The 25,320-nt window shown below is 48.2% G+C and overlaps 2 protein-coding genes and 1 long non-coding RNA gene across 7 annotated transcripts; 2 read left to right on the top strand and 1 right to left on the bottom strand.

Annotated features, from left to right (window-relative positions):
* Nucleotides 1-727: 727 nt before the first annotated feature.
* On the top strand, nt 728-5,124 carry HOXD3 (homeobox D3). Of its 2 annotated transcripts, XR_006740548.1 has the most exons (3): nt 728-1,265; nt 3,203-4,084; nt 4,116-5,124. XR_006740548.1 is itself a non-coding variant. In XM_036421280.2 (2 exons), the coding sequence occupies exons 1-2, from the start codon at nt 728-730 to the stop codon at nt 3,961-3,963; spliced, it is 1,299 nt and encodes a 432-aa protein (XP_036277173.1). In that variant the 3' UTR covers nt 3,964-5,124. The 2 variants fall into 2 exon arrangements, 1 of the variants encoding a protein (XP_036277173.1); XM_036421280.2 differs by having other exon boundaries at nt 3,203-5,124.
* A 3,000-nt stretch (nt 5,125-8,124) lies between these two features.
* LOC118709872 lies at nt 8,125-20,328 on the bottom strand. The gene is made up of 3 exons (XR_006740491.1): nt 20,201-20,328; nt 8,875-9,106; nt 8,125-8,388 (listed from the first exon to the last, which is right to left on the bottom strand). It is a non-coding gene; the product is annotated as an uncharacterized LOC118709872 (long non-coding RNA).
* Nucleotides 19,090-23,912, top strand: HOXD1 (homeobox D1). 4 transcript variants are annotated; one of them, XR_006740489.1, is made up of 4 exons: nt 19,090-19,792; nt 20,191-21,081; nt 22,343-22,423; nt 23,433-23,912. XR_006740489.1 is itself a non-coding variant. In XM_036422143.2 (2 exons), exons 1-2 carry the CDS (start codon nt 19,156-19,158, stop codon nt 20,505-20,507), a joined length of 954 nt encoding a protein of 317 aa, XP_036278036.1. In that variant the 5' UTR covers nt 19,090-19,155; the 3' UTR covers nt 20,508-21,263. The 4 variants fall into 4 exon arrangements, 1 of the variants encoding a protein (XP_036278036.1); XR_006740490.1 differs by lacking the exon at nt 22,343-22,423; XR_006740488.1 differs by lacking the exons at nt 22,343-22,423; nt 23,433-23,912 and having other exon boundaries at nt 20,191-20,598; nt 20,640-21,263.
* The last annotated feature ends 1,408 nt before the right edge of the window (nt 23,913-25,320 follow it).

The following is a 25,320-nucleotide window of genomic DNA, read 5'->3' as shown; positions in this document are numbered from 1 at the left end:
GTGGATTTCACAGTGCTGACCACAGAGCTAACTGGGCTGATCTGTACCCTGTCACCGGAAAGTGGACTATCTGGCTCTTCATGAAGGATGCTGTGATTTTGAAACCAGGTGGGAGAGATACCTTTTTTGAGAACTCTGGCTGTTCTGAGTGTGTTTTCTTTTGCCCATTGAAACCCTGAGATGGTTCTATGGTTGATTGATCCATTCAATCAGTCATTCAAGAAGCATTTATTACACTTACTACATGTGGGGCTAGATATTATATATATGAATAAGATACAGTCCCTGCCTACAAGAAGCTCAAAGTCAAGTGGGAGAACCAGCGATTAAACTGTATGAGGCCACAAGAGCTTTTCCATGCAGTTTCAAATGCTAAATTGATACTCTTTGGAGAAGGAAAATTGTATCTGGAAAAAAAAAAAAAGCCCCTTTCTTTAGACATGCTACAGAGAAGGAATCATTTCACATGTTTATGAGAAATTCCTTCTAACTTTTCCAAGGGTTCATATAAGTTGAACTTCATAAAATTCCAGACCCCCCACTTTTAAGTGGGTGAGAAGCCAACAGCCTAATCTAGTACCTCTATATTGATGGGTCTTGCCAATGACAGAGCTGCTGGGGCCTCTCACTTTTCTTCTCTGCAGGTCACCTGGAACCTGGGGCTGCCCCAGCTCTCTCAGGATTTGGCAGACATCGGAGGTGGCAGTGACGGAGACAGTGGTGGTCAATGTTATTTGAGCAGGGTCAGCAGGCCCTGGAGCTTCCTGAGTGCACGATGCAGAAGGCTGCTTACTATGAAAACCCAGGACTCTTTGGAGGCTATGGCTATAGCAAAGCCACCGACACATACGGCTACAGTGCCCCCCATCAGCCTTTTCCACCCCCTCCTGCTGCCAACTCTCTGGACACTGAGTACCCAGGTTCTGCCTGCTCCATCCAGAGCTCTGCACCTCTGCGAGCGCCAGCCCACAAGGCGGCTGAACTCAACGGCAGCTGCATGCGGCCTGGCACTGGGAACAGCCAGGGTGGGGGTAGCAGCCAGCCTCCCGGCCTGAACTCAGAGCAGCAGCCACCACAGCCCCCTCCTCCACCACCAACCCTGCCACCTTCCTCGCCCACCAACCCTGGAGGTGGAGTGCCTGCCAAGAAGGTCAAGGGCGGGCCCAATGCTTCTGGCTCTTCAGCCACCATCAGCAAGCAGATCTTCCCTTGGATGAAAGAGTCCCGACAGAACTCCAAGCAGAAGAGCAGCTGCACCACTGCAGGTAGCTCTTCGAGGGTGCCTACCCCTGGGCCACCTCCCCTCCACACTCACCCCAAGGAGCTAGCTCTCCCAGGAACCAAGAGACTCAGGGCTGGAGGTGTAACCTGGGAGGCCATATGTCTAACCTCCTACTGACACAGAAATGTCCCTTCTTTAGAGTGACCCTGATTGGGGGTTCTACCCTTACAGTGACGAGGTCTCTCCCTTCCATTCCAGGCTGTTGGTGGCATGGCTGGGCAAGTCTCATGGTTATTAATAGACAGCTTTTTGTATCTGCTTTCCTAGGCTGCTGGTCATAATTCAGCTTCTTATTTCCACCCAATATCACTTCAAAACTTGGCTAAGGATATTATGTAGTCCCTATCACATGAATCCCAGTCTCTTAAATTAATAACTAAACCTGTGGAGTGCTACGTTAAGAACATGCTAAGTGCTTTACAAGCATTATCTTATTTAATTTTTCAAAGAACCCTTTGAGGCAGGTATATGATAATATTCCCATTTTATAGGTAAGGAAACTATTAGAGATGGTAAGTGACTTGCCCAAGACCATAAAATAACCAAGTGGTGCCCTTAAATCCAGCTAGGGCCTCCAAGGCATAACCAAGGGATCTATTTGGCCCACCTCTGCCCAATTCTCTCCACCCAGCAAGTCTATGATATAGGGCAGGGGTGGGGAAACTTCCTTCTGCTAAGCACCGTTTGGATATTTATAACATCATTCTCAGGCCATACAAAATTATCAACTTAAACGTTAGCCTGCTATAGTTGGTTAAACATTTAATTAACTCACCCCAAATGCCTTGGCAGGGCCAGACCAAATGATTTTGAGTTTGTGGGCCTTATACAGCCAGGCCCACAGGCCAGCCATCCTCCCCTCCCCCAGAGGATAAGCTCTGGAACAGGAACAGCCTGTGTGTGATCCTCTCCCCGGAAAAGATCTCCCGCAGGCCCACTCGGGGTGTGGGGGTGCGTGGAAAAGATGGGCAGGGACAGGAGCTCTGAGGCCTGCTTCCTCTCTCTTCTCAGCTGGCTTGGTTCCTGAAAATTTTTGGCCTTGTGTTCTCTGATGAGGCTTATCTTCAGGTAGATGAACTTACTTATCCATTCATGGCCAGTGTGAAGCCCAGAATGTGGCTAGCTTGTTAGCAAACCAGGTCTCTGGTTTGCCTGCTGCTCTCTGGGACTGCTGCTCCTAGGGAAAAGTATCTTCCAGCCCTGAGCTCCTTCTCCCTCCCGCCCCTCCTTCCCAGCTGCAGGAGAAGGCCCTCCCTCCCAGGAGAAATCCATTTGTCTTCCCAGTGAGGGAGTGGACAAGCTGCTGAGAGGTGGCAAGGGTGGTGGAAAACAGTGTGGAGGCTGCTGGTCCTAGCACTGCAGTACTAAGAATGCTCCCAGCCTGGTCTTGGGTCCCCTAAAACCTGGGGCAGTATTTTTATGGTTTATCACCTCCCTGCAATTGGGTGCAGCTGGGCTGGAATGAGGTGCTAAGATCTCCACCCTCGGCCCATGCTTCCTGGGTGCTTTGCAAGTCAGGCTGGGGCTGTTCCCTCCCCCACACCCTTAGCAGAGGGTAGTGTTCAAAGAAGTCTGGCCGTTCTTTGGCAGAGGGGAGGCTTTACCAGCTGCTACTGGTCTCCCATTAAACTCCTCCAAGGCCTTTGGGACCGGATGATGGACTAGGCTGGAGGGGAGGGGTTGGGCAGAGGGAATCAAACCTCTGAGGGCAGATGGGTGTTTCAGGTGCGACTGATTGGTAGGCCAGGGGCTGGTGAGTTCCTCCTTAGAATCTCACCTCTCAAACGCCCCTCCCCAATCCAGCCAGGATTAAAGTGGGGGGAAGAGGAGGGGACCAGGGAAGCACTTCTCTGCAGCCCTGGGTGCCCCCACCTCTCCCTCTCAGCGTCCCCCCCCCCCCTTCTTTCCCTCCCTGCCCAGGAGAGAGCTGTGAGGACAAGAGTCCGCCGGGCCCAGCGTCCAAGCGGGTGCGCACAGCGTACACGAGCGCGCAGCTGGTGGAGCTGGAGAAGGAATTCCACTTCAACCGCTACCTGTGCCGGCCCCGCCGCGTGGAGATGGCCAACCTGCTGAACCTCACGGAGCGTCAGATCAAGATCTGGTTCCAGAACCGGCGCATGAAGTACAAGAAGGACCAGAAGGCCAAGGGCATCCTGCACTCGCCCGCGGGCCAGTCCCCGGAGCGCAGCCCGCCGCTCGGGGGCTCGGCGGGCCACGTGGCCTACCCGGGCCAGCTGCCGCCGGTGCCCGGCCTGGCCTACGACGCGCCGTCGCCGCCGGCTTTCGCCAAATCCCAGCCCAACATGTACGGCCTGGCCGCCTACACGGCGCCGCTCAGCAGCTGCCTGCCGCAGCAGAAGCGGTACCCGGCGCCGCCCGAGTTCGAGCCCCACCCGATGGCCAGCAACGGCGGCGGCTTCGCCAGCGCCAACCTGCAGGGCAGCCCCGTGTACGTGGGCGGGAACTTCGTCGACTCCATGGCCCCCGCGTCCGGGCCGGTCTTCAACCTGGGCCACCTCTCGCACCCGTCTTCGGCCAGCGTGGACTACAGCTGCGCCGCGCAGATCCCCGGCAACCACCACCACGGACCGTGCGACCCGCACCCCACCTACACGGATCTCTCGGCCCACCACTCTTCTCAGGGACGCCTGCCCGAGGCCCCCAAACTGACGCATCTGTAGCGGCCGCCCATGGCCCCGACGAACTCCTGGCGCGATTACCTCTTTGGCTTTGGTGGCGGGTGGCGGGCGGGGCCGCCGGGGACCCTACCTCGCCCTGTCCTCGGCCGCCGCGGCCTCTCCGGTTTCGGTTCAAACGGCAGCGGCCGGCCGAGGGGCAGGCGACTTGGGCCTCCTCCCCTCCAGGCGCATCCATCCTCCTTTGGGTGACTCGCCATAAATCAACCGCAAGGATTCTCCTCGGTAAGCCTGACAGTGCCAAATACTGCGGACCGAGGGGCTCTGGTCTGGTAGTGATGTCCCGAAGGTAAGTCTGAGATTCGCTGGCGGCAGCAGCGCGCTCGGCGGCAGGAGGACCAGAGCCCGGAGAGCAGGGCTCTGGGCCTGGCCCGTGTCTAAGCCTAGCTGCGGAGACCTTAATTTATACGCTCCTTCCCGTCCTGTAAGGGTGGAATCGGACTCAACAAATCTGTATTTATTATTTGAAGCGAGTCATTTCGTTTCTCTGATTATTTATCCTCGTTCTTAATGTATTTATGTGTATACTTGTAGAATTCTCCAGCCAGCTTAGGAACGCGCTCCCCAGGGCCTCGGGGGCCACATTTCATCTCTTTAGTCCCCGTGGTCGGAACTAGCTGAGAGAGTAGTTTTGAACAGTTGTAACCGTGGCTGGTGTTTGTAGTTGATGTAAAGGATTAAGACCGCAAATTGTCCTTCATGGGTAGAGTCAGACGACACACCCGTTACTCATTTCTCAAACAGCCACAGCCCCTCTGACTCGACACAGTTTATTGATTTCAAATTGTCTGGTACTATTTGGACAAATGTTTAGAATAAAGAATTTCTCAGTTGGAAGAGTATCTGTGTTAATCACACACACACTTGCAAGTAGATCGCTGCCTTTTATTTCCCCCACAATCTCACTGGGAGACCCCCAAATAGGCCGAACCTCTGAAATACATTTTCTCCTGCATTTGGAATGTAGGGCACACACACTGGCTCTGGGATATTTGATTACATTCCAGCTATTGACATTAGGGGGAAGAATCTGAGGTTACAAACCTATAAATGTTCCAGGCGGGATGACTTGGGTAGAGCTTTGTACTGTGCCTGCTTTGCTGTTTCTATCCGTCTTTCTAGACACAAATCCACTTTTTTTTTTTTAGATTGCATTTACATTGGGGAGGCCAGAGCTCACTTTTCGGTGTTAAGTAATAAAAAAAAAAGTACTTTGAAAGAAAACAGACAATCAAAAGAAAAGATACAAGTCGTAAGAAGAATTGAGCTACGACAAAGTTAAGGTGCAGAAAGAGAAATGATCATTTGGAGACAGGCACCTAGGCCTCTTCTCTAGGAAATGCTGCCATGACGTTCTCCTTTATAGTGGTTGGTGGTTCATTTCTAAAGAAAACAAGCATTCCCCATGATGTACAGTAATAAAAGTTTCATTAATGGAACATAAGTATAAACACCTTGTGTTCTGTTCCTTTGTACTCAATGGGAAAAAAAAATGTCTCCAAGGACTTATAACCATTTTGTAAATAACGGCGTGGCTTTAGCTCGGGGTGGACAACTTCCACCCACTTCTCTGGGAGGAGGCACTTAGAAAACGCCTTCAGATGAGGCTCCGTTCTTTGTATTTCAGCCAAGTCGGCCCACACATCTCTATTTGGTTTGACAAATAATGCAACTCCTACTCCATCCCTGGTGACACGAGGTGAAATTCCTATTGTGCGGAAATAATTTAACTTCTAATCTTCTGGTGGGGCAACAACCATTTCTATTTGGATGTTTGTGTTTCGCTAAATAATGATGGCTTAAAAAAACCATTTAGTTCCCTTGTTCTTTTTGTGCCATTAAAAAAAAATGGCATGTTAGATTGGGGGCAGGAGTGGGTTATCCTTTCGCCAAATTTCACCCTTTTCCGAGCAGGTTTAAAATAGTCGTGTTGTGCAAGTGTTATGAGCAAGAATAAATGACTTCAACCGGAAGGACAGATTACCCACTTTCAAGGATTAAAATTGTTTTCTATGAAATTTGCATCCATAGGCAGAATGTCTAATTGTCTTGTAAGAAATTATTTCTAAAATTAGTAGGGAAATCCAAGAAGAGCTTGCTGCTTTTGCAGGAATAACAATCTTTCTTAACTGGCTAAATATTAAATAGATGAATTGTTAGGCTGTTTAGATTCAGCCCGGTTTTCCCTCATCTCCTCTTCCTACCATAAGTAATAATAAAAATACATAATGCATCATGGCTCCAGGCATTTTCCAGTGCGGTCTGCTACCGCAGGAGTATCTGCTGAGTCTGCGGGTGTCTGCGAGGCCCCAAGTGTCATCTGCGGCTTAGGGTTTCATGGATTAGACTTTAAACGGTGTCTAGCCCGGCTGACATCAGCTCCCTCTCACGCTGGGACTCCAAAGAAGCGCGGGGGTTAGGGGCTCCCCTCTCCAGGCAGCCGCCCGGAGGCACCTTCTCCTGTTCTCCCCCCTCCCCCCCACCCTGCACGAGTTCTCTAGGGACAAACGTGCCGCTCCCGCTCCTTCTTGGAGAAAGCTTCCCCGAAGCAGCTTCCGAGAATGGCTCGGGTGGGCACCACTAGGTCGCTCCCGGCGCGGGTGGGGAGTCTGGGGAGGGCGCCTCCCGCGCGGCCACAGGCCGGGGCGAGAGTGGGCCCTGCGACACGGCCATTTAAAACTTCATAAATTATAAACAAGCTGCCCTGGCCCTCGCCATAAATTCTGCTCCCTTTGAGCCTGCAATTAGTGTTAGGAAGCGCCAGAGTCTAAACCCAACCGAACGCGCCCTCTGAAGGGCCCAACGGCCCGAGGTTTGCAAAGTTTTATTTATTTCCCCTGCGCACCCGAGGTTTGCACACACAGCCCCCGCCCCCGCCCCCGCCCCCGCCGGCGGCGCGCCCCGGGCCGGCTCCCCAGCCCGGAGGGAGGCCACAATAGCGGCTCTATCGGAGCGGCGCCCCTCCCCCCGCCGGCGGCAGAGCGCGGGTGGGGGAGGGGAGCAGGGCTCAGGCCTGGCTCCAGGGCGGGCCTGCGGCGGGAAGGGGCGAGCTGGCCGGAAGGCACACCACCGCCCGGGCCGGGCGCGCAGTGGGGACAATAGGGAGCGCTCCCAGGCCTCGAGGCTGCAGGTCCTGGCCGCTGGGAGCGGGGCTGTGGGCGCCCAGGGCCGCCCGCCTTCCGGAGCGGCCGCCCCATTGTGCGCGCAGCTCCCCGCAGCTCCGCGGAGGCGGGGAGGCCACACAAAGGCAGCGCCGGGCCGGCCCTGGAGGTGGGGAAGGGCCCGGCCTCGCTCCGGGCCTGGGTCTCTAGGAGGCTCACTTGGTTTGCCCACGGGGAGGAAATGCCTCTTTGACTCAGGCCTGGACCAGCTCTGCTTTTTCCTGTAGGGACCGCTGCGGGGTGGGGGTGTCGGGGGGAGGTGATGTGACAGGCTGTGGGGGAATCTTCCCGAGGCCAGAAGAAAAGGGTTAGGGCCTCAAGCCTCCGCCCACGGGTGGGAGTGGCAGTCGTTCCTTTCAATCAAAGTGTGAACTAAAGCAAGGTAGAGGTGAGGCAGCAGGGACAGCCCACTGCAAAACGGGAGGTGACGGGAGGGAAAGAGCCTCGGGCAGAGCTAGCCCTGGCTACCAGGCGACACTCAGGCCCCCCAGCGTGAAGTGATGGGGAGGAGATCCAACCGAGCTAGCCAGAGGGGTGCGGAAGTTGCAGGAGGAAAGGCCTGAAGGGTAGTTCTGGCCCCCGGGAAGGCAGTAAGAAAGGGTGATTAAGTACATATTCCACCTTCTGGCTTTCAGACCTCAGCCTCATCCGGGGACCTGACAGAGAAAAATCTGCCTTTGATGGAATCACTGTTGACCAACCGCTCATACCGTTTCTTTACACAGGCTTTCAAAGGAGAGGGGGAGCATAGAGAGTACTTTCCCCTTGATACAGCCCCAAGCCTAGTCCCTATCAGATACACATCAGCCCAATGGTTTTCCTCGGCCGCAGAGGCTGCTAACCTTGCTGAAGAGAGTTTTAAAATACAGTGATTACCTCTACCAGCTACTCCCTGCACCCCGTGCCAGCTGACTGACCCTTGAGCGAAGTGCATCCTCGGAGCCAGCAGGCTGGGGAGCCCAGGCTCTCCATCTGTTGAGGCTTCCATTAGGGAGGGTGAAGGGGCTGTGTGTGTGGGTGTATGTTTGAATAACAAAGAAGGAACCCAACTTCTACTTGACCTGGGGAAGCCAGAAGCTTGTTGCCACCTTCAGGATTCAAAGGGCAGTCCCAGGCCTGCTTTGACATATCCTGAGAATGAGTTGAAACTTCCTCCCAAAGTTAAGACTTGGTTCGTCCCAGTTACAGATCTAGAAAGGTCTTCTTCCTCTGGGAGTTCTTGGCATTCCTTTGGTCCTTCTTTCAGAAACTGTAAGAAGAGAATAGGATGAACAGAAGTTTGTGATTATTAAATAAAAAATAAAGAGGGGCAGAAAGCTCTAGTTCCCACAGGCCTGTAGCCTGCTCTCTTCCCACATATCTATCCCTAGACACTTTGGGCACGGGAAGCCAAGACCGAGTTACCAGCCACACCCTCACCATCTCTGAGGACTGGCTCATTTAGGTCTCTCTTGCAGAAGGCCCCGGTGAGAAAAAAAGATTGGGTAGATGAATCCTCTGTAGTTACTGCACTGGTGGTGCTAGTTGGTGGTGGAGAGGCCCATCACAGGGAATGAAACCTTAGTTCTCATTGTTCCCTTGTCTTCTGCTCCAGCTGCAAATGCCCTTGTCTTGGGACCTAAGTTGGCACCAAGTGGATTTATATACTCGGCTTAAAGCCTATACCTAAACACCTCGTCAGTTCTCATACTCACACTGGCAAGTTGGAAAGGTCAGAGACAATCCAAAGACCTACTTTCAGGCCAAGTGCAGCCGGATGTCCAGTGAACAAAAGATTTCCACACTTGAAAAAAGGGCCAAGGTAAATGCATGTCCAACTGTTTGCAGTAGCAGAAGCAGGTGAAGGGTCCCTGGGAGATCTGCCAGATGGGAGATGTTGGTTAAGCACTCTTGTCCTAGATCTTGTGGCAAAATATCTTGACTGGTTCCCATAGCTCGTCTGGATCGTTTTCATGGAAGAGTAGTATCTGGAAAATTATGAAAATAGGGTGTTAACATTAATAAGAGCCCAAGGAGAAGATCTTAATTCAAATCAGGATTCATGGAGAACTCTGGTACAAATGAAGTGTTTTTTGCAGGGGAAGCAGGCTTCAAACCAGGGAGAGAGAGAGAGAGAGAGAGAGAGAGAGAGAGAGAGAGAGAGAGAGAGAGAGAGAGAGAAAACCTGTTAGACCAGGCCCTTTTTGAAGGAGGGAAGAGCAGTCCCTGACTTATAAGGAGAAGGCCTTCTTATGAATCTATTGTTCAAAGTGTTGCCCTACAAACAGCTGGGTCCCAGGAGCTGAGCTCCAGGCAGCGGCAGAGCTGGCACCTCCTCCCCCTCCCCCAGTCTGTTGCCCCTTAGAGCAGCAAGGACGCCTTCCCCACGCAGGCAGAGAACGCACAAAGGAAGCCCCCCGCTCGTCCTGGGAGCCCGAGACACTCTGGGGAGGAGGCTGGCGTGGACCGCGAGTCTGAGCACCTCCCTCCCGCGTGGGTAACAATAGCCCCCGCCTCCCCGCCTCCCCTGGGCGGCCAAGGCGGCCAGTCATTCGGCAGCACAAAGGCCAGTTTGGGCTGCGCCTCCAAGCGACGCTTCTCCCAGCTTTCCACCAGGCGCGGCAGGGTGCTGCGGCTGGGGGGAGGATGGGTGTTCCCCAATCCACCTGGAGCACTTTGGAAAGACAAACGGTGAGTTAATCACCCAACCCGCTGGTGGCCAAGCCCCCTCTCGAGAGCATCGAGGAGGTCTGGGGAGGGGGCTGGGGTGAACGATTTCTCCGTGTGTGTCTAGTGTGGGGTGGGGGAAGCGGGAGAGGTTAGTCCTATTAAGAGTTCATCAATCACCTGGTGTGCACTTTTTCCGCCAGACAGCGGTTCCTCCTCCTTCAGAGCAAGTCTGGGCCAGCTGGGAGCTGACCATAAACCGCAAGCGGATGAGACGCAGGCACACAGACACTGCGATTGAGCGCCAAAGGAGGGCAAGACCGGTCACCAGGGCACCCGAGCAGCAAGCACTGCCTGGCCAGCACTCTGCTAGGTCAGGGCGGAGGGAAGCACTGGCCATTTACCTCTTCCCACAGGCCCAGCACTGCTTCCCATCAGCTCTGTCCGCGGACCACTCAGGGTACCCAGCACCTGCCCAACATGCCTGCCCCTACACCTGCCTCTCAGTGATTCTTCATCCCCTTCTCCCCCCAGACCTCCTGCTTGTTCAAGTGACACTCTTAAACACTGGCTCTATCCCCAGAAGGACCAAACCCATCTCAGATAATAGACAAAACAACAACAACAACAACAAAAATCAATGGGTCTGAAAGTTCTTGCAGATACTTTTCATTTAAGAGTTTTAAGAAAGATGTCCCCAGGGACTAGAATTCAAGAGAAAGCCTGAACTAGTTTAGTTATATTTACCTGCAGGAGTATTTACACCGAGTGGCTAGATTATGATCTCTGAACACATAATAATCTGGCCACTCAGTGTATATCCTATATAATAAAAGGATAATATGCAAATTGTCCCCTTGATGAGGCATTAGACCAGGCAGGCAGGCCAACTGCCCATGTCCCCACCTCCCTGGCCAGGTTGGCCAGACCCTACCCATGCATGAATTCATGCACCGGGCCTCTAATATATATATATAATATATATATACTGAGTGGCATAATAATCTGGCCACTCAGTGTATGTGGGAGGAAGAAGAATAAGACTCCTATTGAACTTGGAACTAAACTTTAATGCCATTTAAAATAACAATAAAAATATTCTTAAAACAACAAACACAATGATATGCCTCTCCTGTGTGTGTGTGTGTGTGTGTGTGTGTGTGTGTGCAGAATTTGAGTATTTAAAAATATTTTTAAGGGAGGTATTATATATTAGTATTAGTTTCAGGAGTACAACTTAATGATTTGATATTTGTATGTACCACAAAATCATCACCAAATAAGTTTAGCTAACATGTCATCATATATAGTTACACATTTTTCTTGTGATGATAACTTTTAAGATTTATTCTCTTAGCAACACAATACAGCACTGTTAACTATGGTTACCATGCTGCATGAGTATTTTTATTTCAGCTCTTTTAGTTCATTTTAGAAACACCAGAAAGGAACAGACTCCAAGTCACTGCCATTAGAGCTGCTCCCAGCAGGAGGCTTAGGTGAGTGGGTGACAAAGCATTCTTCTATCCAGTCTTGAGTGGTACATAATGTCCAGTTTGTAAATTCAAAGAAAGTTCCAGGCTACCGTCTCTTTTACCTTTTTTCTGAGTGACATCAGGTAAGAATTTTCTAAAGTTAGTTAAATGTGTTGCCTCAGCCTACATCAAGGAGCCTCTGAAGGACATAAAATCCCAGCTTGCTTTCCCCTCCCCTCAGTCCTCACCTCTCTCCTCATCCTTGTGGGTGGAAATTAACTTGCTTTAGAGAAATGTTCTACTGTCATTTTGCTTCAGATATAAGCTGAAATGTTAAGCCTTGCAGTTTCCTGAACTCATTGAGCAATTAAAGTACTTGGTCCTGATGTTCTCTGTTCAGAACCTGCCCATCTCCTTGTCTTCCCACCAATACTGACTGAACAGTTCCTGTATGCACTGCCCTGGGCTCTGAGATACAAAAATGAGCCATTAATGCTGAGTACTCTTCTATCTCCTGGGGGAGAGAAAAAAACACACAACAACAAATCCTAAAACAGTGACAAATGCTGTCATTGGAGTGTGGCCAAAATGTTCCTAGAATAAAGAGAAGGCACCACTAACAGTACTATAGTGTCAAAAAAAAAAAAAAAAAATAGGGGGGGGGGTGGGGATGGGGAAACTTCTCAGAGGAAGTGAATTTAGGTCCTTAAAGTATAGAAGCTTTTTGGGCCCAGGAAGGAGGGACATATCAGGTGGAAAGAGCAGCACATACAAAAGGAGGGAGAGAAGAAAGTGCAAAGTCTGGACCTGGAATGAGGAGAGTGGTTTGGAGTGGGCCACCTGGCTGGAAAGACGCTGTAGAAGATCCATGGAAATGAATGTAGACTTAATCTATAGGCAATGGAGAGCCACTGAAGGTTATAAGCTAGAATGGGAGGTCATCTGTTCGGAAAGCTAACTCTTTAAAAAAAATTGTATATATATTTCAGAGAGGAAGGGAGAGGGAGAGAGAAATAGAAACATCAATGATGAGAGAGAATTAATTGGCTGCCTCTTGCAGGGTCTCTACCTGGGATAGAGCCCACAACCTGGAATGGAACCCTGACCTCCTGGTTCATAGGTTGATGCTCAACCACTGAGCCATGTTGGCCTGGGGAAAGCTAACTCTTGGGGGTACTGTGTCTGATTAGAGAAAGGAGAGAAAGGAGGGAAGAAGAAAAAAGGAGGCTGCTAGAATACCCAGCCTGGAGAGGAACTAATGCAATAGGATGAAGAGGGGAGTCACTTAGGAGGAAGAATTCATAGGACTTGGTGATCACCTAGTTGAAAGAGTGGTGGGTGTTAATGCTTAAGTTTATTCTATTTTGAATCTGCATGGGTAGTCAGGTCATTTCACCAACATGAGTAGAGGAGGGAGAAGAGAAGGCTTTGCAGGGGAAACTAATTAGTTCAAGTTTAGGTTTATATTGTGTTTTCTGCTTTGTTAACTGATACATTGCATGACCCTAAGTAATTTACTTAATCTTTCTGGCCTTCAATGAAACAGTCAATAAAGATACCTCATAAGTTTATCTGTAGATAAAACTAGAGCAGAGTGTGTATGTGTTTTATGATCTTCATCAGGTCTAAGTGACTGTCCTATTATATAAAGCTAAAACCTAAGGAAAGATTTTCTTTCCCATCCATGCTAATTAATATTTAGGTCCTGGGTGGCCAGTGAGAAGTCTCAGGAAAATTAAAGACATAGCCTACTGCTTCCCAGATATTGAATTCAAGCTAATATTTAAGACTAGGTCAGATCAGCCGAAACCGGTTTGGCTTAATGGACAGAGCGTTGGCCTGCGAACTTAAGGGTCCTGGGTTCGTTTCTGGTCAAGGGCATGTACCCTGGTTGCGGGCACATACCTAGTAGGGGGTGTGCAAGAGGCAGCTGATCGATGTTTCTCTTTCATCGATGTTTCTAACTCTCTATCCCTCTCTCTTCCTCTCTGTAAAAAAATCAATAAAATAAAAAAATAAAATAAAAAAAGACTAGGTCAGATCAGATTGCTAATCAGAGCCCCACTGCTTCGGAATGGTACTCTCCAGGGGAGACATGCAGAAATAGGGTCTTGTTATTAGACCACTTAAAGAGGAGTCCTCTTAGCAGATGCTGGAAAGTTTCTACATTTTTATTTTTACATCATGTATCTTTCAGGAAATGCTTGAAACCACCCACTCTTTTTGCACCTCAAGCTTCCTATGGCACAGCATAGTATATGAAGGAGAGTTGAACATCTGATCTTGGCCCTTTACATGGGGTGTGACTATAGCAATCTTCTCTGTGTCAGTAGTACCATTTATAAAATAGAAGGATGAAAAGATCAAATAAGACAAGTAGAATGATATTTCTGGGAATGCTATAAGGGTAAGTAAAGTATTATTTTTCACTTATCAGATGGGCAAAATTAAAAGACTAATTCCCAGTGACTTGGCAAAAGTGTGAGGAAACAGGAATTCTCATTTGTTGATGGTAGAAGGGTAAACTGATTCATCTCTATGGAGAGAGGCTTGGCAATACGTATCAAAACTGCCAGCATACAAACTTTTGACTAATTTCACACCCAGGAATTTTTCTAATAGACAAAAACTTAAACATGTATTTGTTACAGCAAAAGATTGAAAATTAACTGTTGAGGGCCGCCTGGGAAAGCACATGGGCAATTTTTTTTTAAATTATCAGCTGAACTCAGGGAGTAGGCAGAGCCATGTCCTGGGAACATGCTTCCCCAATAAGGCTGGACATGTTAATCAGTTCTGACTTCATAGCAGCCCAGGTGTTGGCAGGGGCGGGACTAGATATGTAAATCTAGGCATATAAAAATAAACGCCCTTCCCCTTCGTGGCTCTCCAGCGGACAAGATGGTGGCCCACCCAGTTCCCAGCTTTAAATCCATCTCTGTGTCTTCTCTCTTTATTTCTATTATTTCTCAATCCCTGGCCGCCTCCACTTAGAACCTGTCCAACATGCTACTGGACACTTTTCAGCTTCACTGACTCCAACTAGCCATGAGTTCTCACCTTGCTGGTTCTAGAACTCCTCTCACAGAATAAACTTTCTCTCCCCACACTGCTCCCTCAACCCAGCTCCTAAAGCAGAAATTCTCCCAAATGTGGTTCCAAAAAACCTTACCTTAGAACCACCCAAAAGGTTTATTTAAAAAATTAGAATAAAATCTCCAGGGGTGGGCCAAGGGGCCTGCATTTTTAAACAAGCTTCTATGGTGATTCCTAACCATCTGAAGTGGTTTTGAAAGCAAATAATCCAAGGCTATTTTAGCTAGTATTAGTCATTGTGAAGGCATACCATTCTGTCTATTCTTCATTTCTGTCCAACAAACACTTACTGAAGTCCTACTGTGTGCTAGGCACAAGTTTGACCCATGAGCCTTTCACTCACAAAGCTCTTAGGGAATGGCACAGAACTCAATACTGTTTTCCAGGGGGAGGGGCATGTTACCAGACTCCTGATAGATTTAGAACTTCTGTCCTTAGGATCTTTGTCATCCCTATCTCCACATTAGGAAAAGCCCCCATCCTTTTACCCCTAAAGCAAGAGTCTTCCTATGCTTTGGGGCTATGGAGCCAACAGTTTGCATGTGCTCAAGTGTCTCCAAGGAATAACATGGTGGGGCTTGCCAAGAGGTTTCTCAGAAACAACTGTAAACACACAGAAGACCAGACTGCCACCCTCCATCACTTCTGTCTGCAGAGAAAAAGCTTGTCCTTTGTTCAAATGGGAGAGAAAAGTAGTCATGTGTGTTGGGCAGGGGTGGCTGCTGTGGTGAGATGGGAAAGATTTCAAAGCATTCCTACATCGAACAGAACCTGGCCATCAGGACCCTCTGCCATACCTCCTGCTGAGAACTCAGCACCAGGACCCCAGAGGGCAAGTGACCCTAGGGAATTCATGACTTGAGCAAACAATAAAATTTGTAAGACATTTCTCCCATACCCTGAAAACATCTAGGAAACAAACTTTAAAAGTTACTCAAATTACCCCTATTTCCCTGGCCAGTATGGCTCAGTTGGTTGGAGTGTTATCTCATGCATCAGGAAGTTGAAGGTTCCATTCCCAGTCAGGGCACACACCTGAGTTGTGGGTTCGATCCCAGTCTGGGTAACTGATTGATGTATCTCTCCCCTGCCCTCCCAGCCCTTCCTCTCCTCTTCTCCCATTCATTCTCTCTCTCTCTCTCTCTCTCTCTCTCTCTCTCTCTCTCTCTCTCTCTCTCTCTCTCTCTTTCTCTCTCTCTCTTTCTCTCTCTCTGTCTCCTTTCCTTTCTCCCCCTCTGTCTCTCTAAAAGAGTGGTTCTCAACCTTTCTAATGCCACGACCCTTTAATACAGTTCCTCATGTTGTGGTGACCTCCAACCGTAAAATTATTTTTGTTGCTACTTCATAACTGTAATTTTGCTACTGTTATGAATCATGTGACCCACAGGTTGAGAACCACTGCTGTAGAGCCTAAGACCATCAGAAAACACAGATGTTTATATTACAATTCATAACAGTAGCAAAATTACAGTTATGAAGTAGCAACAAAATAATTTTATGGTTGGGGGTCACCACAACATGAGGAACTGTATTAGAGGGTCGTGGCATTAGAAAGGTTGAGAACAACTGCTCTAAACAAAACAAAACACAAACCATATCCTATATTCACATCTTTCTACATACACTGCCCTCAATATTCCCTCCCAATTTATCCTTAGGAACTGTAGACACAGATTCTTCTGGAGTAGACCTGTGCCAGGGATGAATCCTTTGGTCCTTTGGTTTGTGAATATTTCCTCCCCCGCCTCCGCAGCCTAACCTTCCCCTAACAAAATATTCTAACATAGTACGTCCTTGGCAAATGTTTGTTGAATTTGAGGCTGAGATGATCAGAGTCTTGACTGCTGACCTGAGCATCTCAGGAGTGGGGATGACAATTCTGAACCCCAAAGTGTAGGTATGCCAAAGACTGGGAGATGAAAGGGGTAGAAGGAAGGATGAACAAAATGTATCCCCCTGTATGCAATTAGCAGGGAGTCTGAACAAATAGTGAACAACCTCACCCACAGCTGTGAAAACAAAACAACTCAATTTAAAAAATCTCATTCTGATTTTAGGATACTCGTTTCTCTCAGCAAAAGTTCAATCTCCAAAACTTTGCTTCAGTGAAATAGTGTGGACAGCTCATTAGTGCATCAAACTCAATGTTTAATTGTGATAGGAAGGACCCAACTTTTGCCCCAAGTTCTTAGCAGCAAAAACCTGGTCCTCATTGCAGTGAAGGTTGCTAAAGCAGCTAGGCCAGTGGTCGGCAAACTCATTAGTCACCAGAGCCAAATATCAACAGTACAACGATTGAAATTTCTTTTGAGAGCCAAATTTTTTATACTTAAGCTTCTTCTAATGCCACTTCTTCAAAATAGACTCGCCCAGGCCGTGGTATTTTGTGGAAGAGCCACACTCAAGGGGCCAAAGAGCCGCATATGGCTTGCAAGCTGCAGTTTGCAGACCTCGGATCTAGGCTATTTGTTTTTTCTGAAACCTCAGAGAAAGGGCCCTATATTTGATAGATTTTGGTCAGACTTGCCAGACAGTCAGGGCAGGTTTTCTGTCCTACATCCTGGGTTGCAGCCAGCTAGACATCTTCAAAGAGGTTTATGAGGCCACTCTTCATTTTTGGCCCCCTGGGGCCTCTAGGCCTATGTGTTGTCATTGGGTGAGTACCTTTTGAGAGAGGGCCTTTTGGTGTTGAGATAGGAGTGTAAGAGCTGGGACGTTATGTTGCTGAAAACTGGCTGTTAAGAGCCCAGCCAGAGGAGCCTCTATGAACTCAGCAACATGTGACTCGCTGATACTTTTGCATTAAAGGTGCAGAGGGAGAACGGTGAAAAAATACATTTGCATTTGAAGCCTGAGCTAGCTCTGAAGAGCTCTATCATTTCTTGACCCAGGTGCTAGAGAAAAGCTCCTATTTTTCTTTTTATAAAAAACTAGTTAGGACCTTTGTCATTTGATTGGCTACACGAGAAAACTGAAGTAGCAACACCAAGTTTGAAAGGAAGTTTGAAGGGATCAAGTTCAGCATAGGATTCTATTTCCCAATGAAATCCAAGCACTCCAGCAGTGCAGGATCCCAGGCTCCTTCAGCTTTGTGCTGGTTCCTCTCGATTTACCCCCTCTGCACCACAGCTCAACCCTCCCCCCTCTTGGCTCAACTTCAGCCTCACCAGCAGTAACACTTCTGGTGTGGCTTTGTTTATTCGCAAGTTCACATCCCTGTAAGGAACTGGCTCCCTAGACGCTGGTGGCTCCTATATTCCAGACTTCCTCAGAGTGCAATTTTAGGCAAGGGCTCAATGGCTCTTTCATGACAAGTGGATCAGTAAAACAATAATAAAACCTCCGTCACCATAACTCAGAGGCTGTAATAGATCAAGTGCTCAAGGGCACTTGAGAAGCCAAGAGTAGACTCTTTATTCACAGAGTTTTTTTTAGGAAACCACTCTCTTTCATGACTGCTGCGTGTAAATAACATCTATTTGTTTAATTGGTTATTTTCCTACAGCCACAAAGAGGGGAATATTAAAAAGAAATATTCAAGGGAGTCGGAAAGTTTGTCAATGTAAATCGCGTCTCTGAAGCCCTTCTACTCTTCATTTCCTGTGCCAACTGCACTTTTATTTCCCGTCTCTCCACACTCAGTAAACAAAACCATATTATCAAGGGAAAGACGTGAGCCCATTAACATTGTAAGCCCTCAGATTTCACTCGCAAGAGACGACGCAGCACTTATCTGATGGAACAGAAGCTTTAATTGCTTCGAGGTACAAGCCCGTCCAAACCTTTGAGATCTGACCGGTCCCTGGGAAGCCTCTGCGCCCTTGAGCCAAGCGCCGGGAGAGAGCGTGCCCAGCGCTCCTGCGAGCGCCAACCTCTCCGTTAGGAGCACAGCCGCCGCCGCTCCATCACAAGGGCGGATTCTTTATTTTGACAACCCAGTCAGAGGGGAGAAGCAGCCAAACTTCTGAACAGGGCAGAAACTTTATCTTCTGTCCGAGTCAAAACGTGTCACTCACTCCAACAGCCGCACCCAGGCCCCCGCCGAATGGAAGGGGTGAGGACACTGGAGGGACAGCTGCGCAGTAACGTGAGAATCTAGCCTGATCGTGAAAAGGCTGTGCCTGCCCAGGTATCCAGCACTCACAGCACAACATGTAGTAGTTCCTTCATTAAGTCGCAGAAAAGTGGGGGAGGACAGGGAATTAAACTTTCCCTCCAGGTTTAGGAAAGAAATAACATAGTGCCAAGAAAAACAAAAAACGCAGAGGTCTCAGAGAAGAGGAGGAGTAGGAGGAATCACTACCTTCCCTGGAGAAAGGCTAAGAGCAGTCCCCACCGGCCAAGCCCCACACTCCCTTTTAACCCCATCCGCTCCGAGATGGTCCAATCTGCACCTGAGCGACCAGCCACCCATGGACCCAGAAAAGCTCTCGCCCCCTCCTCCCTCCATCCTCTCTCCCTCACCCGAGAGGCCAGTCCCGCCTGCCCCACCCAGCCCTCCCCCCGGGCCGTGCGGCTCTCCCCCCCCTCCCCGAGGGGGGCCACTGGGTGGCGGCCTCCCGCAGGTTCGGGGCCAAGTTGGCAGCGGGGCAGGCGGGCCGTGCGGGGCGGGCGCCCATTGGCCGGCCGGCGCCACGTGGCCCCCCGGGCCGCTATATGAGCCACTATTTGCCCCGGGCGCGCTCGCCATGGCTCCGCGAGGGCATCCCGAGTAGAGTGAGTGCACTGGAGGAGCGGCAGGAGCCCGGCGGCCGGTCCGGTGGGCCTGCAGCCCAGCTCCGGAGGGGAGCGCCGGCACCATGAGCTCCTACCTGGACTACGTGTCCTGCGGCCGCGCCGGGGTCGGGGGCGACCTGCTCAGCCTGGCGCCCACGTTCCGCCGCGCCGACGCCCGGCCGGGGGCCCTGCAGCCCGCCTTCCCCCTGGGCAGCGGCGACGGCGCTTTCGTGGGCTGCCTGCCCCTGGCCGCCGCCCGCCGCCCCGCGCCTTCGCCGCCCGCCACCCCCGCGCCGCCGCCCGCCGCCCCGCCGTTCGCGCCGTGCCGCCTGGAGGGGGCCTACGAGCCGGGCGCCGCACCTGCCGCCGCGGGGGCCGCCGACCTCGCCTTCCTGGGGCCCGGGCCCGCCTTCGACTTCCCGGGCGCGCTCGGGCGGCCGGCCGACGACGGCGGGGCGCGCGTCCACTACGCCACCTCGGCCGTGTTCTCGGGCGGCGGCTCCGTGCTGCTCAGCGGCCAGGTGGACTGCGCGGCCTTCGGCGAGCCCGGCCCCTTCCCGGCGGGTCTCCGGGAGCCCGCCGACGGCCTCTCCGGGGCCTTCCAGATCGCGTCCCCGGCCTCCGGCGCCTACCCCACGTCCGCCTCCCCGGCGTCCGGCCTCCCCGCCGCGCTCAGCACCTTCGAGTGGATGAAAGTGAAGAGGAACGCCCCCAAGAAAAGTGAGTACTAACTGGAGTCTTGGATGGACGCTCCTGGGGTGGGGACAGAGCCCCCCTCCGCGCAATTGCTCTTGGGAGCACCTTGCAGCTGGTCCTCTAGACGGCGGTTTGGGTTCTAGGGAGGGAACGCGTTCCTAGGTGTTACCAAAGCAGGAGCATCCTAAGGAGCGCGCTCTGAGCACAGAGTGTGCCAGGCTTGGGGAAAAGTGCAGGAAGGCTCTCTCCATGGGGCATTTCCCCGGGCACAACTCCCTCTGTCCGCACAGACCCAGGAAGGCTGCGCTGGGACTTTGATTCTAACTGTGCGTTCATTCTAACAGTAGCCCCACTGCGCCCTGGTGTTGGGTCTCCACGTCCTCTAGCCCCTGCTGACGATCTGATCTGTCTTTATGTTGCAGGCAAGCTCACCGAGTGTGGAGCCGCTAGCCCCTCCAGCGCGATCCGCACGAATTTCAGCACCAAGCAGCTGACAGAACTGGAGAAGGAGTTTCATTTCAATAAGTACTTGACCCGAGCCAGACGCATCGAGATAGCCAACTCCTTGCAGCTGAACGACACCCAAGTCAAAATCTGGTTCCAGAACCGCAGGATGAAGCAGAAGAAAAGAGAAAGAGAAGGGCTTTTGCCCTCTGCGGCCACCTCTGTGGCTTCCCTCCAGCTTACCCTCTCGCGCAAGAACCTGGGGAGCCCTTCTCAGGCCCAAGAGCCCTCATGAGATTGAGTCTTGAGGCTGAGGAAACTTGGCCTGCAGGAGTCACAGGCCAGCCCATCCTTGTCTAGACTTAACTGGCTCAGTTTGGGGGATGGAAGTGGGCCTGGGCGGGAAGAGAGGTTTCATTTGGGAAAGGAAGTATCTTAGTTGACTTCTGAGTTCCAGGCTGTGGGTGTACAGATACTAATTTGAGGTCTCTTTAAGCCACTCATATGTGTTTTATCTGTGTCTTATCAGGGAAAAGGTGCCTAGCTTGCCAGCCCAACCCTGCTGCTATGTTGCCTTAGTCATATGCAATTCCTGGGTGCAGAGCTCTGGCAACCCGCTATGTGCTCCAAAGAGCGTTCACCCAAAGTTTTTCTGGTTTTAATTTAAAGACGAGCTACTTGTATTCAGCTTCTTGAGATGACCAAAGCTAGTTAGAGCTTCCCTGATGTAAATAGCTAAGCTGCTTCAATGATGATCTTGACATTTGCACTCCAGTTTGCTTTTCTTTAAGAAGCAGTTTCTACCTCTCCATGTGCCTGAGTGAAGATACAATCGCTGTTTAGATAGTAGCTGAACAAAAAGCCACAAGGTGGGTAAAGATCAGAACCTGAACTAAACCTTGATTCCAGTTACTCAAACTTGAATGTAAATATATACAATATGTATATTTTTAAAAAGGTTTGCTTGAAACGAACATATATGACATTTAACGTCATAGCATGTGAAAAGGTTTGAACTGTTTTATAATAAAAATTACAGAATATACTGCTCTCTGCTTTTCCTTACTCTCATTTTTCTTTTCTTTCAAGCTGATTCGGTTTCTTCTATTTGGAATTTCTTGATTCTGCTATGGAATTTTGTTTAGGTTGATAATTAAAAAAAAAAAAAACCCATTTCTTAAAGGTTGTGTACACAAACAAGTTTGGGATAATTATCTGAACAGGTTAAGGGAGAAAAAAAAAACTACTCTGCCAAATATCAACCAACCTCGGAATTCCTTACCTCAAATGCCTTAGATTGATGGCAGACATGTAGACTGCACATTAACCTGTAGAGTAGGTGCTCGCGATGGGAATGTTCTAAAGCCAAGGAGACACGGCAGGGCGGTTACTGTACTTTCGTCTCCTGGTCTTACAGAAGGAAGAGGAGAAGTGACATGAAGACTTTGCTAGTTGATTAGTGTACCCAGCTGCTCATCAGAAGTTCTCAATGTCTAAATTGCCATTTCCAAAGTCAAGTATTAGAAAGAGGCTTGGAGAAGCCAGTAGTCAGAGCTTTCCACTCTCTGTAACCCAGACTGAGCATCTGGCCTTCCAAGAGATAGCACAGAGGTGCTTTCTGGTTTTGAAATTAAATACTTTCAAATGAAGTCATAGGAAAAAGAACAAGCACAATTTGAAATTTGGCAAGAGGGTCTGTGGTAAACAACAACAACAACAAACTCTCTAACCTTATTTCCATCCAGTTCCCAATCCTGAAGGCACAAGTTTTTATGTAACCTTACGGAAATATTGTTTGAAAAAAAATGTAATTTTAATACACAAAATCCAGTAGATACTTAGGACAATTGTCAGGGCCGGTCATTTCCCTCACTGGATAGATAGCTGTAGCTGTATCTTTAAGTTCTCTGTGTAATTCAACTGAAAGGCTTAAAGGCCCACATAATCCAGATAAGAACTTAAGCTCTTCTTTTTTACCTAGGATTTCTAGATTCTTAGAGTAGCGCCTCAAATCCAATAATTCAGAGAACTAATGATTGTAGAGGATTACTTTCCTTATAAAACAGCAATGTGATTGCCTCAGAATATTGAAATTATAATGAAATTCCTGTCCTTTGTACTCTTTCACAGTTTAACGGAGTTGAAGAAATAAGATTGTCAGCTCTAACAAACGCAGCTGATAAGCGGGAAAAGATATCACTTAAAAAGCAGGTCTGTCAATATTATTCTTATGTTTTGCCATCTGCCCTTCACTAACTTGATGGAATCAGATCTTGTTTGAAACAACATCCTCCCCTCTGAGCTCTGAAGCTGTTTGAAAGGACTTGTTAAAGGAGTCGTGATCAGCTTGCTTACAGCCACCTCCGGTTTCCCCTACAGTGGTCTTTGACAAGACAATGTTTCCTTTTTGATAAGCGTTCAAATGTACACCTAAACAAAAGAGCGCCAAGAGGCTTGGTCATTTCCTTAATCTACTACCCTTTTCTTTGAGAAAATAAAACTTTGTTGTTGTTGTTGTTTGTTTTTAGCCACTACTAGCACTTAACCCTGATAGATGTCTCCCTTGATGAAGGTGCCTATTTTGACATATGTATAATGCTCTTCTATGAATCAGGCCCATATCAGCTATTTTTTGACCAACCAGAGGGATCTTTAAAAACTTTCTTAATGCAGATCACTATAAGGATATTCAGTATTAGAGAGAACTCTGGCTGAAGATTGAGACAAACTATATGACCTTTGAAGGTCCCTTTCTTTTTTTATTCTAAAATAAAATGTTTGTTTCTTTAAAAAAAAAAAAAAATATATATATATATATATTTATGGTTGAAAGTATTACAGATGCCCCTTTCCACCTCTATTGACCCCCTCCACCCTGCTCCTGTCCCCTCCCCAGGCCTTCCCTGCAAAATATATATATATATATATATATATATATATATATATATATATATATATAGTATTTTCATGGGCTATGCATATAAATTCATTGCTTAATCTCTTCCTGCAAATCCTCCTTTCCTCTGAATGCTTTAATGTCTCTAGATCTTTTTTGTTTATTTTGTTCATTAGGTTCCACATATAAGTGAGGTCATGTGATAATTGCCTTTCCCTGACTGGCTTATTTCGCTTAGCATAATATTCTCCAGGTCCTGGAGGTTCCTTTCAGCATGAAAATGCTACAGAAACAATTCAATGACTTCTGCATTATTTATTTTAGGTCTATCACTGGATGAAAGAGAATTCAGTTCTAAAAAAGCAAATACCTTTTCCAGAATTATGATGAGACTGTGTTTATAAAAGGAAAGTGAATTTTTAGAAATTATCAAATACATCTCATCAGTGGAGGTAACTAGCCCATGTGGATTATTTATAGAACAGTTCCCTTCTCATTATTCAGAACCTTGTATTATTTTGAGTCAGATCTTCCATGAAGTGTGATAGTTACTACTCAAATTGTGCAACTGCTAAAACAATCCTATTTCTATTTAACAAGATTTCAAATTAAATGTGCTAATTCATCTTTCAGTGACCCATTACAGGAAGGAATACACAATGGACAGTCTGGCTGTTGTATAATTAAATATTCAATGCTAGTTTTCACAGAATGACCATGTATCTGTTTTTGTGCATTCATGATAGTTGGGAGTGAGGAAAGAGAAATAAAGCATTGAATAGCATATAAAATTTCCATTGCTTGAATACTAGCAAATGAAGGCCTTGCTGATGTAAAATCCTAAAGCTATGTCGCCTAGCTTCTCAAAAGATTAATTGTACACAATTTACTCTGCCTCAATCTCATATATGGCTAGGCCCAAGACCAGAAGAGGTTATGTCCGATTAGCATGTCATTAGAAAGGAAGGGCAGGAGAGTTGCATTAGCTCTGATGTTCTTAATTACCGTATTTTTCGGACCATAAGACGCACTGGACCATAAGACGCACCAGTTTTTAGAGAAGGGAAATGAAGAAAAAAAGATTCTGAAACAAATAGTGTCCTAAAATATTTTATGTGCATTAAAACCCAACATCACAGTCATAAACACATGTAATCAACCCTGTAAAGTAAACAGCAGCATTTAGAACCATTTTAGAGCCGGGCAAGCACACAGAGACCACACAGAGCCGGGCAAGTAAAGAAACTTTTTTTTTAAAGTATATGTGTAGGCTATATTTGGACCATAAGACGCAGGGACTTTTCCCCCCCACTTCTGGGGGAAAAAAAGTGCGTCTTATGGTCCGAAAAATACGGTATGTCTTATGGACAAACAAATGCTCTATATTTGCTGAATATTGAATTTGAAAACCTCAGCACCTAATCAGTTTCAGTGAGGTGTTTAGTCTGACCACAGACCTCTCAACAAGAAAAATGCCCATTGTTAAAACTTTATTTGTGGTTTTAAAGTGAAACCATACTAGACATATCTCACAAATAATGACAAATCTCCACCTAACTAGAAATCAAGATTTTCATGGTTGTGACTTCTATAGCATATTTCCAGGGCATAAACATGCAATAAATATACAAAAGAGTTCTATTAAACATCTAAAATATCTGCTTAGGTTATACTTGTTATTCAGAAATATAATCTCAATAGAAACTGTTCAGCTAAGTTCCATAATGAATTAAGAAGAAAGAAACCCTAAATATCGAATGAAAGGGAATTCTATTACTTAGATCAGGAACAGGGAACGTCCAGCCCTTGGGCCAGATAAGGCCCACAGAATCTTTTGGCCTGGCTCTGCCAAGGCATTAGGGTTTAGTTAATTAATGTTTGGCCAAATATAGCAGGCTAATTTTTAACTTGATAATTTTGAATGGCCCACGAATGATGTTATAAATATCCAAAAGGTCCTTGGCAGAGAAAAGGTTCCCCACCCCTGACTTAGATTGTAAAGATTTAAAACATCACCTCTTTCATTTCTTTATTATTTATTTATTTATTTATTTTTATTTTATTTATTTTTCTTACAGAGAGGAAGGGAGAGAGATAGAGAGGCAGAAACATCGATGAGAGAGAAACATCGACTATCTGCCTCTTGCACACCGCCTATGGGGGATGTGCCCACAACCAATGTACATGCCCTTGACCGGAATGGAACCTGGGA

This window comes from Pipistrellus kuhlii, unplaced genomic scaffold (assembly GCF_014108245.1).
Source record: "Pipistrellus kuhlii isolate mPipKuh1 unplaced genomic scaffold, mPipKuh1.p scaffold_m20_p_7, whole genome shotgun sequence".
Lineage (NCBI taxonomy): Eukaryota > Metazoa > Chordata > Mammalia > Chiroptera > Vespertilionidae > Pipistrellus > Pipistrellus kuhlii.
This window is presented reverse-complemented; position numbering and strand designations above follow the sequence as displayed.